This window comes from Lineus longissimus, chromosome 19 (genome assembly GCF_910592395.1).
Source record: "Lineus longissimus chromosome 19, tnLinLong1.2, whole genome shotgun sequence".
In the NCBI taxonomy this organism is placed as follows: Eukaryota; Metazoa; Nemertea; class Pilidiophora; order Heteronemertea; family Lineidae; genus Lineus; species Lineus longissimus.
In genome coordinates this window covers 3,733,774-3,749,360 of record NC_088326.1, presented here as the reverse complement: position 1 = coordinate 3,749,360, position 15,587 = coordinate 3,733,774, and the positions used below count along the sequence as shown (strand labels likewise).

Sequence of the window (15,587 nt, the reverse complement as noted above, 5' to 3'; positions counted from 1 at the left end):
TTCTGGGAAGTTGTGACAGTTCCTGGTCGAGTTTACAGTAACCACGGCAATAAGATCAAAGAAATTCATCTGATATGTTGAAGAGCAATTTATTCTGTAGAATAGTAGAAGGAAGTGATTCTTGATGCTCTGTGTGAGCAATTATACTTGTCATTTCTGCAAGCTTGTATCAATCGCGCAGCATTTTATTGAATATTCTCACTAATTTGAAAAATAGAAAAAACTTCCAAGTTGGAGATTTCAAATAACTTTTAGAAGAGGACACAAAAACATCTCCAAGTCTGCGTTTTCTCCAGCAAATATCTACAACTGTCCTCTCCCTAGTCTAACTTTATATATCCATTAAATCGCCTTGATGAAGTTTTGTTCCATTGTTCCAAGTGCTATTGATTGTCATGCATGTACAATAGAACGTCTCTATTAAGGACACCCTCGGGACTGACAAGTACTGTCCTTAATGGAGAGGTGTCCTGATTAGAGAGGTCAAATTGAATGGAAACCACCAATTTGGGACCAAACCTAGTGTCCTTAAAGGAGAGGTGTCCGCTAAGGGAGGTTCCACTGTATTATGATACCAGATTGATTTCAGCCCATTGAAATGAAATTGTACGAAAATTCCTGAGGTAGCAGAGATGTGTATCCATGAGAGACCGGGGAGGGAGGCTTTGGTTTTGCAGTTCTTGTTTGAAAAAGTCCCTTTCTTCATTCAGTTAAGTATTTATACTGTTGCAAGGGTTTCTCAAGGTTGGTTGGTACCCTTGATATTCAACAAGTTTGCCAGTGTGCAACACAAGGTAGGGTGGCCAGCAATGTAAGGTAGGGTGGCCTTACAGAAACCCTTTTCAGAACTCTAGAGCAAGGTAGGGTGGGCCACCCTGACAAATGGATATGTCGAGAACACTGTATCAGTTCCATTGGTTACTCGAAAGTATCCATTCTTTAAAGCATACATGTGATGTCTGATTATGACATCAAGCATATTTGCAACGTCAATAACCAGTCTAGTATCCTAGAACCTCCTTCCTTTTCTTCAAATAGACCTTCCAGCATTTGAGACAGCCCCTGAAATAAGAGATATTGTGTAAGAAAAACGCCCTATAAGAACTCATTATTATTATCATAAATATTATTTCTACACATCAGCAATTGGACATTTTCGAATTCAATTACAAATCTCAAATTCTTAACTGCACATCAGCAATTGGACATTTTCGAATTCAATTAGGCTACAAATCTCAAATTCTTAACGGGTTTTGCCCCCCCCCTCCCCCATCAACCTTGTCCCATACATACCATGGTATAGATAAAGCATCCTCCTTGCTAACGGTAGGCTTGGCGGCTATCACCAGGAGGATGGGAATGTGAACTAACATTACAATCTGAAATTATCGTGGTATTATTCAAATAGTGAAGAAATGGAACTTTTGAAACATGATATTAATTGTAAAAATGTTGATGATTGGAAAATCTCACGTTCAAATTCCAATTTAAAACATTCGATGAACGAATCTGGTGTCTTAATTGATGCTCGTTAAAATAACACAGAATAACACCCATCGCAATGAAGAGTCCAAAGACTACTGGATGGAAACCCATTCAAAATCAAACTTACCAATATAAATATATCAACATTCTTCCTGAGTTGTTCCACATCGTCGTCTGTGACATCACGTGACCAGTTGTCAAGGCGACTCAGTGTCTGTAGATAATCCCTGAGAAACTCCGTCTGGTATTCGACGGGATGCATTTGAGGAAGTTCTGGTGAAGGACGGTTACCGAGACCTGTATGAACGAAAATGCCAAGTTAGTGCAGCGGTCAATGTAAACCTTGACCCCTCCCCTTACCCCTCGTCAGGCGATCGACGTCATTTTCTTGGCATTTTGGCAAAGATTCGACACAGATCAACCCGGAACTTGAAATAAATTCGCCCAGTTCACAACATTTTCAAATATTTTTCACTTTTACGTTAATATGGAAAATTATCCTAACTTGATGGAAACTCACCCAAATTACATGTGCCTGATGGAAATCCATCCATGCAAAAGCACCCCGATGGAAAATTATCCTAACTGGATGGAAACTCATCCAAAATACATATGCTCAATGAAAATCTATTCACAAATACCTTGATGGAAACATCTTAACTGGATGGAAAGTCATCCAAAATCATTCGATGGAAACCCATCAAAAATATCTTTAAGCAAGCATGGATTAATCTATACTTGCTGTAAGTCATGAACACTGATAGACAGCTACGTAACGAAATTCTTGAAATTTTGGTATGCCTTTTCACGATTTGAATTTTCAAAGGTTCAAATTTGAAAGAAAAAGGTCTTTGATTACTTACCAAATACGGAATAAAAGAGGTAAAAGGCCAGGTCAAATCCTGAGAAGTAGAAGGAGCAGAATTCGAAGTCAACTAATGTTGCTTTGTCTGAAAAATAATTATAGTCAATTAGTGCTGTGTCATTTAAGAGAAATCTCACTAATCGACTCCATCAGAAATGTGTGTACCTCATTGAAACTCAACTAAATGTACCTAGTGGATGAAAACTGCATTAACAGATGGAAATCCGTCAGAAGTGCATGTATATGAAACACAGTCATCAGACATCCAAAATACCTGGTTGGAAACTGTATACGGTAAAAAAGGTACAGGAAAAAAGGTATGGAAAGAAAGGTACAGGAAATAAAAGTACAGGAAATAAAAGTACTGGAAATAAAGGTACCGGAAAAAAAGGTTTGCCATTTAGTGTACCTATTTTTCCAGTACCTTTTTTCCGTTACCTATTTTTCCTTTACTTTTATTTCTTGTACTTTTATTTCCTGTACTCTTATTTCCTGTACTTTTTTTCCTGTACTTTCTTTCCTGTACTTTTTTTCCTGTACTTTTATTTCCTGTACCTTTTTTCCTGTACCTTTTTTCCTGTACCTTTATTACCTAGATTCGGTTGGAAACCTGTCAAAAACTTACCTTTTTCCTCATCATATATTGCATTGCCGGGGTGTAGATCGTTGTGGCAAAACACCAAGGGAAACTTCAAGTCTTCAACCATTTTCTTCAAAGTCTCCAATTCTTTTTGGAGATCACTCTTGCTCGGAAACTCTTCAGATTTCAATCTGGAAATAAAAAATGGCTAACGCAACGTAACAAAAGTTGTACAAACTCGCAAGAGGGAATTTATAAATTTCAGCCTTGTGATGTCAGTACAAATTCAACGTCTCCAATGACAAGATCTGTAGTTGTTCCACAATTATCTGTGATTATTAGAGTCTCCCTTTAAATCCATGCAATATCCTTCTTGGTCCTTTAATTTTACCTGTTCGAGTCCAGTCGTTACAGGTACAGTCCACTCATAACTTACATAGGTACAGTCTCTTCCATATATAGAGTCCACTCATAACTTACATAGGTACAGTCTCTTCCATATATAGAGTCCACTCATAACTTACATAGGTACAGCCTCTTCCATATCTAGAGTCCACTCATAACTTACATAGGTACAGCCTCTTCCATATATAGAGTCCACTCATAACTTACATAGGTATAGCCTCTTCCATATATAGAGTCCACTCATAACTTACATAGGTACAGCCTCTTCCATATATAGAGTCCACTCATAACTTACATAGGTACAGCCTCTTCCATATATAGAGTCCACTCATAACTTACATAGGTACAGCCTCTTCCATATATAGAGTCCACTCATAACTTACATAGGTACAGTCTCTTCCATATATAGAGTCCACTCATAACTTACATAGGTATAGCCTCTTCCATATCTAGAGTCCACTCATAACTTACATAGGTACAGCCTCTTCCATATCTAGAGTCCACTCATAACTTACATAGGTATAGCCTCTTCCATTTCTAGAGTCCAGTCATCCATGCATTGCTGCCATATCCCATACAGTCGGATGTCACCAGATATATTGAATTTTTCCAGCGCTAATTTTGTTGTCTTTTCGCAGTGATAGGCAGCTATTTCTCTTGCAACTGCTCTGAAATGAAAACGGATAGTTCTTGACTACTAGAAATCATAAAAACAAGAACACCGATAAAAATTTTGAAAACGGATAGCCCTTGACTACTAGAAATCATAAAAACATGAACTCCGATAAAAATTTTGAAATTGAACTTGATTGAATACAAGTGTGTATTAAACCGCAGTAGAGTACTTTTGGGTTGATTACCTTGATTGCCATCCCGTATTTTCGGATGTTTTCCCGTCCATGCCGCATTTGCCGCTGTGGAATAATGACGCCTAACCCCATTGTTCCATATCGTGATCAGAAGGTCGGACAATGAGATAGGCGTTCGCGTGGACCAGCAACCTCCTTTTCCTAGTGATTATAATTCTCTCCAATTCTTTCTACTTACTTTGCAAGTTTGATATCCGCCTCTCTCTTCCCAGCCTTTACCACAGAAAAGATTTCCCCATTCACAAACTGCGTGCACATCCCATTCTTGAAGAGGCAGAGCAACTTGGGGGCGGATTCGATGTGTCCAAGCAACCTATAGGCCTTCACCTCCTCCTCTTTGTTCAAGTACTGGCTGAGACCATCCCCGAACACGCGCACCACGATGGCCTCATCGAAACGTGTGTCCCAGTACTTGTAGAGGACGTTGACGGTGCCTTCTTCCAGAGGCTGGAAAAAGTTATGGCCGAAACTGTTAAAGGGACAACTTGGGCGTGGGATTAAACTGACCAGGAGGATAATTCCCCCGCTTGCCACCATGCGCCGCCACTTGAAGTATCACTTGAAGTATCACAGTAGGTATCACACTAATGCTGATCCCTAACATATACATGTAATGATTTTCGCCAGTGTTTCAAGACAGTTATGGACATAGCTTGTGAAATTTAGGCAGGCCAGTTTTCCGTTTGGAGACGTCACGGTCCTGCTGGAAGCCGTTTTCACGAAGAAACAACAAATGTTGATCCAAATAGAGCATACTTTTTACCTTTTTGGTGATTGTCTCCGGCTCCCAGTCGGGTTTTACAGTGGCTATGATCTTGAAAACACCTTCATCCGGGTTATCCGTGTCAACGGTTACGTCAAGTGTGATATCATCAATGGCTTGATCCATTTTACCCGGGTCTCTCCTCTTTTAATTGTACTTTAAATGATGTCTATCTAAATAGGGTTTAAGGGTTGATGGCGGAGTTTCCTGAAAAAGACGAAAATACGTTGCCATTTTGAAACAATTGACCGGCTTAGTTCAAGCAATTTTGAACAAAATGAAAAAACCGGTAGCCTCCAAGAACAGATTGAGAGTTTCGACATCTACCGTACGAACTATGCATTTATAACAGTCTATCCCTTATGTGAATAAGGAATAAGAAATAAGAAGCCAACTTCAGGCTGGTGTGCTTTCACGATCAATGAATGGTTCTCCTGATAGATGGCGACATGGTCTATCTGCTCCTGTCAACAAATGCAACTTTTCTCTCAAAATTGCACTTATTTCTTGTTTGATCTCATGACAACAAAATGAAGGGAATGAAGACGACAATAAGAAAAAAACAAAGACATCAAGAGGTAGAGCGATAGATCGCCATCCAATGGGATGGTATTCCATCAAAACGGATGGAATTCCATCCCAGTGAGATGCCATTCCATCCTACTGACACCATCTGAGATGCCACCAAGTAGAGCTACATGTACAACCTCATCAGATGGAAAAAACAACCTTATAGATTGAGGATGTAATACCATCGGTGTAGCTCTACTTGGTGGCATCTCCGATGGTATCAGTATATGGAATGGCATCTCACTGGGATGGTATTTCGTCCAGTATTACGGTGTGAATGGCCTATACATATGTAGACCAAGCTCAAAGATCGATGAAAAACATTAAGTGTTTACAGGAAAGGCAAAGATTATTGTCAGGTGCCTGACCTTGAGTCATACCCACTCGAAATGATTTTATTGCTTCATGAAATAATCGTCTATTGTCCTTTTTTGAGTGTCCTATTACTCAAGAGTCGAATTCCAAGTCCGGCATACGTAGCTGCTATCATAGACCAGCGTTTTCTTGCAGAGCCATTTGGTCTTTGCGACAAGAACCTACATGATGTTAAAGGAAACTATGACTGGCCGGGAAAACAATCAAGAACTTTTAATAACAATTCCATCTGTCTGTTTGAAAATGTAATCGCAGACTTTCAACGCATGCGTGCGTATCTGAATACTTCTAGATCAAGGTGACCGCATTTTACAAGGGCCGTTCGGGAAAGACTGTCACCGGCCGGTGAGTCCTTATTAAGTTGTTCGCACGACCATTGATTTTTTCAAGTTGAAATACTTGGTTTTATTGATTAGTGTGGACCAGATTATCATTGCAGATGAGGATCGTCCATTCAAAGACAATGCAAAGGCGCCCTCACAGACAAGTTTGATTGAATATTATCATTCATGGTCACGCTTTCAATATGACGTAACGGATTTCCTCTTGATAATTGACAAAGTGAGTGATTGGTCTTGAAGGACCGTGACGTCACAGCTCCATTCGCCAAAGACAGAGAACTAGTACCTATAAATCGGAGGCTGTACTTTATTTGCTGACGGGCGGCACCTCATGTGCAAGGATTTTACCAAAGCTAAGGTAAGCATTTTTCATTTTCTCGTTTCTTGTGGTTGCCTCAAGCGTTTGTATTCTTGCACATACTGTTGAGTGCAAAGTTCATTCATTTGTCCACCGCACTGCCCAGGTCACAACCGGACACGGAGCAATCGCATGTCAAAGACAAAAAATTATAAGATGACCTGTCACATTTTCTTTCTGATTATCCGGCGTAGAAGTAAGTCAGTCCTACCTTAAAAATATATCGGTGTTGCTTTTGTAATTTGGAGCTACCAGTACTTTGAAAATATACATCGTAAGAGAACTGAAAACGCTATATAAAATGCACTCTTAAAATTAAATAGTAAAACTAACTATTTAATAGTAACTTTGTCTACTCTGGTACATGTAGTTACTATTGCACCGACTGTGAAATTAGTTGTAAAGTTTTAACCATCAAAATAGTAATTCTTAGCCATTTTACTGTAGTTTTGACTACTTTTTTGAATTGGAAAAACTAATTAATGGTTGGTTTTTACTAATTTCACATTTGGTAAAATAGCGACTTTATTTTGTTTCACCGCTGAATCGTCAAGTAAAAGCGCATACGTTTGCACCCACACTCAGTGTCCCGGCCGCACCGGCGTTCCCGAATATGAGATTTTATCGCTTTAACTATCGGGAACCGCGGTGGAAACACTGTGCGCTAACCGAAGACCATCGACGAATGACAGACTCAGTTAGCGAAACCATTTTGTATTCTAAAGTACTTCTCTCTCATTTTTCAGCTTGGAAAATAAAGCACAATGATTAGACTAGTGGTCTCGTTCTTTCTCGTCCTACTCACTGTAATCACGCAGTCATATGGTGCTCGGATATTCATCAAAAGGAATGCGGCTGGTAAGTCGTTTTGAGATAGAAAATTTTAGACAAAGTAAAGTAAGGTCAGTGGTACAATTATAGATTTTGTGTGCGTCCTTGATGCGCACGGCCGGCTGTTTCTTCACTGAAAGTGCTACAAATATACCGTGGCAGGAGGCAAAAATGGTATTGCTGCACGCCCGCAGCCCGCCCGTACCATATTACCTTAGGCCTATAAACATTTATAATAATACCAAATTAACTCGATCATGACACAAATCATAAATGGTACAATCGAAAATGGTACCATCATAAGTGCTGCCTGCCAACGAACAGCCATGTCAGTTACAGGTTAGACGTGAAACACAGGCGTAAATAGCGAGCTTTCGCAAAGTCCCCCGAACGCCAACGCGAACACCTTTCCCTTGATTGTTCGACATCATTTTGAGAAGGTCAGTCAATTTCTCCCCCTCGAGATTGACTCCTATCAGTCTCGTGCGCCTCGAGGACCGCGCTCGTAAATTTGTTTTTGTTCTGATCATATGTGATTATCAGGAAATAACTCATAAGCCAGTCGTGATACGGCCATTGACCAACTGCGCAAAGGGGAAAAAATACTTAGTCTGAGCAACATAATGGTACAGTCATGTCAGGGGAATTGTCTTACTCCTTCTTCATACGTGGGTGGACTATAAGAGGCCACCAATCGGAATCTAAGATGGCCGTAAACTCAAATTAGTTTGGCACTTTAGACAAAAAGACGAGGCAAAAACTGTTCCTGCTTTTCATTTTTTTCTAGTAGAAGTAATCATGGATGAAGATACAATTTGCATATATCGTTTATCAATGTATATTTCAAATTCTGTGCGAACTTGGGACTGACATATGCACTGGTTGCTGAGAAATAAGAGCACACAGCTTTTGAAAATATCTTGGAGAAAAAAACGTCAGTTGAACGTTTAAAAAGACACAATGCTGTATACTATCAATGGATGGCTTTTTAAATGATAACACACCTGGCCTAAATTATGGACAAAAAGCCTTTGTTTTGGTGACTTCCGCCCCCCCCCCCCCCCCCCCGCATTCAGGTCATCGGGACAAATGAATAACCGCAGACGATAATTCCGCCCCCGCAACACCTACCGGGTGAAATCAGTAGGACCACCCTCCATCCTTAAAGTCTGTAACTAAATTATTGTTATATCATGTTTGTCTGATAAGCTGCAGCGGTGTAGTGGATCGGGTCTCTGTCTATATAGCGCCAAGGAGGTCCCTGGTTCGAACCCGAATGTCGGCGAGAGGCTCATGGCATGGCTATTTTATTTGCCTTAAGGGTTGAGCATGGGCACCAGACCATTTTGGCTGTAACTTGAAATGAAAGAAACTAGAACTCCTTTAGGTTTTAAAGTTCTCGCCGAAATGGTGGTACCTATAGTTAACCCTTTAAGGGCTGATTTCATTCAGCAGTTGTGTTAAACACCGCTCGGTTTTGCTGTCTAAAACTACGCCGCCGCGGGGGTTTCCCGCAGAGGTGGAATCAGTTCATTACTGCGCCCAGGTTTATCGATGCTTCCCGGTCGTAAATGGTGGCAGCGCCGATTAAACAGCTCATCCCAGTTCTATAGAGAGGTTGTAGGACAGACCGGGTTAAAGTGTGAGGTCGGATAATAATGTTCTTGATATCAGACAATAAACCAAAACTTTAACTTTATTTGTTACGACTCGATAATCGAGCCACTCAAGACGAAATCATTATGCGATGTCATTCACCCTGGCTTTTAACCTGTTACAGCGTACATGTAGAACATGGAATTCGCCTGAAAACGAAAAGGGAGGTGCGCGCCTCATGTGCCACCCCTAAATCCTGCCTCAGTGGCCAAAAAGGGCGCCACGCACTTGACAACTTACCCCAACCATAGGGGCACATGAACGCTCACGAGACCGACGGCAGAATGAAGAAGAGGGAAGCTAACATAGAGCGGGTTAAATTCTTCAGAGCACTATACATCAAATATTTACCCTCGCGTAGCTCAAACCAGACCAAATCCGTTTCCCTGCTTCGGATTGTTGGCAGAGCCCTCATAATGTCGCGTACCATTCGAAATCACTTAAGGACCATCCCGGCAGCATCATATTTTAGCTAACCACTTATTAAACAGAAATTGGGCGCTAATTTGTTTGTACTGTCCCGCGAGCTCTTGGACTCGGAGAGGGGGACGATTGGTTGTGATCGCTAATGATCTCATTGTCGAGTGGGTGAGTGGCATGGCGCGTCTAACCTATCATTATCCTCAAAGTAAGCAGTTCCAATGTATTTCAATCTCATCCTCGGACGTCGATACCGAGCACGCCAATAGGGAGTTTTCGCAAATCCCCCAAAACGCCGACGTGAACGCCTATCGCATTGTTCGACCACATGATAGCGATGTCGGACAATGGGATAGGTGTTCACGTTGACGTTTCGGGGGATTTGCGAAAACTCCCTACCATAGCCACCTTGAACCTTTTTGCATGTGAACCTTGCTTGGGACACATCTCTAGAAATGGCCGCTGCTGTAGAATAATCAAATATACGTCATAGATTCATCTTAAAACGTAGGTCAAGGTCAGAGTTAGTGACATTGACCTACGTTTTTAACCTTAAGCATGGGCACTTACACGGAAGTCCTTTGAAATAGGCTCCGATTCCCTACGCTGTACAGGGACGATATCGGTCTACTACTACGGCTGAGGTTGGAGCGGAAGATCACATCGGGCGCCACTTACCCTTCAGTTTTACCTCCAACAAATATACGGCAGAGATCCATCTAGATGTGAAATGACTTCGATCTACTTTTGTTTTCTTCCAGCCCGGGATTGCTACGACAGTTTGCTAAAGTTGGAACGAAAGATCACAAATCCTGACCAGGGACCTTTTTCATTTAGCATTCCATTAAAACGGGAGGGAAAATATCCGGAGTTTATACGAGTCAGCGTGGATGAGGTGTATGATGGTGCTTATAGGTAAGGGGCCATTTCTAGGGATCAGTGTCATGTGATGACGCATCTTGACCCTCAATATTGCTAAGCTTTACAGACAACGCGGTTCAAATGGGCGGAGGTAACGGAGGCAATACCGCTGGAAGTTCAGTAAAGCCAAATTATTCCCATCCTGAGACTCAGGTTTTTAGCTCACCTCCAGAATGTGAGCTCATCTTATGCCGCAGCGTCAGTCGTCGCCCATCGTCGACGTCCGTTAATAGCAAGGCACGTCTTGTAACTGCTGGAGCTATCGACTTCAAACTTGGTACATATGTTCCCCTATGTAATGACACCTGTGAGACCACTAAATATCGGTCCGGTTCGATTCCAGATTTTGCCACCAGGTGGCTAAAACCGAAAACACGAAAAGTACTATATCTCCCTAACTGAGGCTCGATCATCACCAACTTTTTATCAGCCGCCTCCAATCAGTATACTTTCGAAGTCGATCGGGGCTGTGTTTCGTTTATCCTCAACAATTCTCTTGGTAGATCTACGCAATAACTACTCGCCAGAAAATGCCAATTGTTGACTGGACTGGTGAACCCGTTGAATAATTTACGATTTATATGTACATGTAGCATGCTAACAGTGGCGTATTGTTTTCAGAGTAACAGCAATAACGCCCACGGGGAGAATTCTTTCAGAGGCAACATTCGCGACGAAAGGCGAGATGGTTTTCGACCCCCGGTACACAGTCTCAAGAGTCAGGGTGATGTACCTCCATGATGTGATAGCACTGAGTCCAGAAAGCTTACCAAGGATTAAAATCAGTGTGTTCGGGTGCTACTGATGGCGCTGCGGTCGGTTTTATAGGTCTCAAAAATATGAATCGTTCCAACGAATCGACTGTGATGTGGTCATTTTCCGAACCGAGGAGCCACGGAAATGACCGAGATGACGACTGCGAATTGTCTATTACGAACATACTTCAGTGGTCGTTGTGTCGTTAGGTGTTGTGTTCAAGCGCCCTCTTTTGGGAATTGCAATGTCCAATGTATTATTTTAAAGGGGGACTAGACGCAGAAGCTAGGGTTCTCCGATCGGTGGTTTTACGCTGCAAGGTAAAGTTTGTCCTCTTCGATTTATTTATAAAATTACAACATGCAGATTGAGGATGAACTGAGTTGAGAAACCTATCGGTCATTTCTCTAACAATAATCTGACCCACCGGGATTTTGCTTATAGCCCCGCCTTTAGCCTCCCAACTGGGATATTTTGATCCAACCTTAATGCTGAAACGCCCGTTTTAGTAATGGAATGAACGTGGATTCCTACAATGTTCATCGTCTAAAAGGCACCGTGACCCTGTCTGAGACATCGTCTTCTGACACTTTCTAGATCGATAGATTATTCCAGTTCAGCTTTAAGGATTTTCCTCTGACCACTGTCGATCATTTGCAATCAACTTGGCGAACCAAAATACTCCTAAACCTTAAAGGAGTGCGCCATTCGTGTTCGTTTTATTTATTAGTGGCTCAGGAAATTGAAATACAAAACGCCGAAAAAACTTCATATCTCACTGACTGTAGATTCAAATTGCAACATACGGTATGATCAAGTTTTGAAAAAGTGCTACACGTGTAATGAAGTTTATTAATTCCAGACATAATGAATGGTCCTGAATGAACATTCCTAAGAGTCATTTTGAAATTTCGTATATCAATATGTCTACACGTGGTAGGTTCAACTAGAATATAATTATTAATTAGGCCTATATTTCTTTTGTACGCAGGGATGTCAAGTATGTTTAAGTGTTTTGCACAAGTTACTTGATGAGTGCAGAATGAATTCTTTGAATACGTGTATCATACCCGATTCGCTTTGCACTACATTGTATAGGGTGTCGGACATTGTACCATTTCAATCAAGGCCTGAAATAAGTATATCAGTGGTTCCGCTAACATTCAGGCCCGCATTTAGCAGGGGAGGGAGTTTAGGGATGAAAGTGGTTTTCTGCCCCCCCCCCCTCCCGAGCCCAGTGGGCCTGTAGTAATTAAAAAGAAGGTTTGCGTGGTGGTGACCGAAGCGGGAAAATGTGCCTCACAGCATGGTAGGTTTAGGCCAGGTAACATTAAAAAAATGATTCTCGTTCCCGGCCGCCCCGAAGAGATATTTTATCTTCACAGTATGTCACCACTTTATTACGATTTACATGACGTTTATACATCAATAGAATATAAAAATAAAAATAAAAGGTGTCTTCCGCCCAAATTTCAAGAAAAGACACGGACGAGAATCAAAAATTCCACCGGGCCTTACGGTACAACAGGTATCTTATGTCGGGCAGTATACAGAATGTCCCAAAATGTACTCTGAGTTAGAGGTGGCTTTCATTTTCAATGATTTAGTCAATAAAAATGCAATTCAGAGCTTTTTTGGGACACCATGTAATAGAAAAGTATAATCTTGACAACAGCTTGAATAAGGCTAATCGAATTGTTCTGTTTCGTGTATAGTAATTTATGTTTGTATAGTTCTTTTTTACCCGGACCACAACTGCCGATAAATATATCTCAAAATTGGCAAGAATGTATTAATTTTTTTCAAGGCCGAAATATATATGTTATTTATTGTGTTAAAATATTTGTGTCCGGCGTTTTTCATTAGTATTTCCGGGTCACAGTCATGAGATTAGTTCGAATATGTGGAGAAAATACCAGAGAAAATACAACATTCGATTGTGATGAGGCATGCCGAAAACGAATCTGGACTATTTTCTCTAAATTCCGAGCAACTTGAATAACAAAATAAATAGCATACTGTTATAAAAAGTTCGGCCACCCTGTTGTCAATTGAAGTCTCGAAGAGTTTGCTTCGTTTGAAGGAGGCGGCCCTACATAAAAATCGTCCACAACTACAAGTTCAAAAACCGCGCTTTTGAAAATAGACGTTAACCGCGCCAGCTCGGAGAACGACGAAACAAGATGACCTATTTCCAGGGACGTTGTCGCTGCCGAACGAATCGAGCATTAATAAATGCGGTTTTAGGTTGAATTTGACAGATTTAGGGTTTAAAATATAGCTTGATACTCACCTTAATGATTGAAGACAGTTGTTGTTTTATCTTGCAGAATATATTTTAATGGGTCTATTAGAAATCGGAGGTTTTACCGCGGTGAGCGGGGGAGCCAGTTCAATGACCTGAAATGTATCGATGGCGCTGCCGTCTCTTGGAAGTATAGTTAATCAAAATATCGATCTAGATTGGGCGGATCGGAAGAATTAACCAGGCTGATATGCTAAACTCATTTATTTATTTATATATTCATAATTCCCGATTCTGGAACAATTATGGCTAAGGTAAGCATCCTTTATTGCCATTAAAGAATTGTGCTTAGCCCTTATAATGATTTACTGAATCGGGAATGTATAAGAAAAAATAATTGACAACTTCAGGTTGGTGTGAAAGACCTCCAGGTAGTGGCGCGTTCCTTGTGTCCGCTACGAAATAAACATTTTGACATTATTTTGTGGCCAGTGCGTATGCTACAGAGTTTATATGGGTCTCCGCATAATGTGTCTACTAGAAGTTGAGCCCTTTAGGGACTGGCCGCCCGCCTTTGATATTGTAAGGTCGCACCACAGGTGCTGGAGCTGATACTAAAGTTTCAGCAGTGCTTTGAAGTCTTGTGCTTCCCACGCTTGAAAGAGTCGAAACAGACTTGAAACTTTTGGAAAAGCCCGTTCGATTAGAAACGGGGCGTTTACTCGACATTGTGGAGAACCACGAAGGATCAGTCGGGGTACGCTCAGTGTCCAATAAACTTATTCTGTAGGCCTCCCCCTGTGGCCTTCCCTTGATGGTACCCCGACGGTCCAAAAATACAGGCTTGATGGAATTTCCCGACAGAATTTTTGGTGTCACTGAAACTTCCGGTGAAACTTCGGGCGGTTTCGGTCGATCACGGATCCTGATGCCCGTCCGCCATTCCCCGATTCGGTACACGTCCTGTAAATCGAACCGCCGCTTCGTCCGGTTCTTTTCCCGCCTCAGCAGCTCCACGTCATACCTCAACCCCAAGCGCTCATTTTCATGCGCCTCCTTGTTTAGGTTTGTGAAGTCTAATTCTGTTTCACTTGGCCCACTCTTGGTCAAGCCAGGTGTATACATGCTGGCGAATTCGAGAGACTCCGGCAACATTCCCGCCTGTCGGACAATTGGAAGCGAAGGTATCTCCTTCCCGGCCAGACTCGTAACCTCATTGAAATAAAAACCGTCATGCGAGCGATGAATCGTACTTTCGCCACCTGCTTCGTATGAAGCGCTATACTTGGTCGACGTCGATTGGCTGTTTTTCCTACCCCGTGATTTTGTTCTTCTTCCTGATTGGCTACGCCTAGTACATGTAGATGCAGTTGATTTTTCCGATTGGTTGCACCACCTGTCACGTGAGGCTTCTGTACTACCTGATTGGCTATACCGTGATGACGTCTCCCGCGATTTCGCCGTGGCACTTTCTGATTGGCTCATCCACTCTCCTGATGATGTCACCAAACCACTCGAATTGCTGTGCCGATGAAAACTCCCAGTCGATGATTGGCTAAGGTTGTCATGTCTTTGTCGCGGTCTTTCTGATTGGTTGCTTCTTTCATAAGAAGGACGTTGTTTGCGGTTTGATTGACGAACATGGAGGTCTGAGAATTCCCTTTCCATGGTAGCCTCTCGTACCGTCTCAAGTTGGGACCCCCTTCCACTCCCGGAAGATGTTTGCTTTCGGGTCTGCCGACTGTTGGACGAGCGACTGCTCTGCGGGGCAGGTCGAGTTGACATCTTGGATGTAGAAATGTTGGTCAAACGTCGGCGTTGCAGGCTCCCCTAAGGAAACGAAATGGAAGATGGTCGTACACGATGTATAAACACGACAACGTCGACCTTGTCATGCCATTTTGTGCCCATGTTTCAGTCACTAGGTGGAGGCGCGTTAAAGTGGTCGTTTCCCGCCGTGCATTTATTCCTCAAAAGTCTATTTTTGCTCTGTTTCCCCTGTTGAAAAGTCTACAGCCTTTCCAGCTACTTTTTGTGTGGAAACACTGAAATATGCGAAACAAAAAAAAACGTTTTATCGGTTCAACTCAGATAACCCCCTCATACCAACCAACCTATACAGCTGCCCCAAATTGGGACGAGTCAAA

General features: G+C 41.9%; 2 protein-coding genes across 2 annotated transcripts; one reads left to right on the top strand and one right to left on the bottom strand.

Moving 5' to 3' along the window:
• Positions 1-66: 66 nt before the first annotated feature.
• On the bottom strand, positions 67-13,671 carry LOC135502777 (ethanolamine kinase 2-like). The gene is made up of 9 exons (XM_064795875.1): positions 13,489-13,671; positions 4,968-5,174; positions 4,383-4,651; positions 3,851-4,003; positions 2,976-3,121; positions 2,349-2,435; positions 1,613-1,782; positions 1,294-1,379; positions 67-1,062 (listed from the first exon to the last, which is right to left on the bottom strand). Exons 2-9 carry the CDS (start codon positions 5,091-5,093, stop codon positions 1,002-1,004), a joined length of 1,098 nt encoding a protein of 365 aa, XP_064651945.1. The 5' UTR covers positions 5,094-5,174; positions 13,489-13,671; the 3' UTR covers positions 67-1,001.
• On the top strand, positions 6,424-13,052 carry LOC135502967 (uncharacterized). Its single transcript, XM_064796198.1, has 4 exons — positions 6,424-6,611; positions 7,358-7,469; positions 10,280-10,433; positions 11,061-13,052. The coding sequence occupies exons 2-4, from the start codon at positions 7,376-7,378 to the stop codon at positions 11,242-11,244; spliced, it is 432 nt and encodes a 143-aa protein (XP_064652268.1). The 5' UTR covers positions 6,424-6,611; positions 7,358-7,375; the 3' UTR covers positions 11,245-13,052.
• Positions 13,672-15,587: the final 1,916 nt, after the last annotated feature.

Coding starts and splice junctions, on each gene's coding strand:
- LOC135502777 (XM_064795875.1), bottom strand. CDS start 5,093: ATGGATCAAGCCATTGATGATATCACACTTGACGTAACCGTTGACACG. Junction 3,122..3,850: donor ATGGAAGAGGCTATACCTAT/GTAAGTTATGAG, acceptor TTTTATTTCCAG/ATTGAAATCTGAAGAGTTTC. Junction 1,783..2,348: donor CCTCTTTTATTCCGTATTTG/GTAAGTAATCAA, acceptor TCGTTCATACAG/GTCTCGGTAACCGTCCTTCA.
- LOC135502967 (XM_064796198.1), top strand. CDS start 7,376: ATGATTAGACTAGTGGTCTCGTTCTTTCTCGTCCTACTCACTGTAATC. Junction 7,470..10,279: donor CATCAAAAGGAATGCGGCTG/GTAAGTCGTTTT, acceptor GTTTTCTTCCAG/CCCGGGATTGCTACGACAGT. Junction 10,434..11,060: donor GTGTATGATGGTGCTTATAG/GTAAGGGGCCAT, acceptor TATTGTTTTCAG/AGTAACAGCAATAACGCCCA.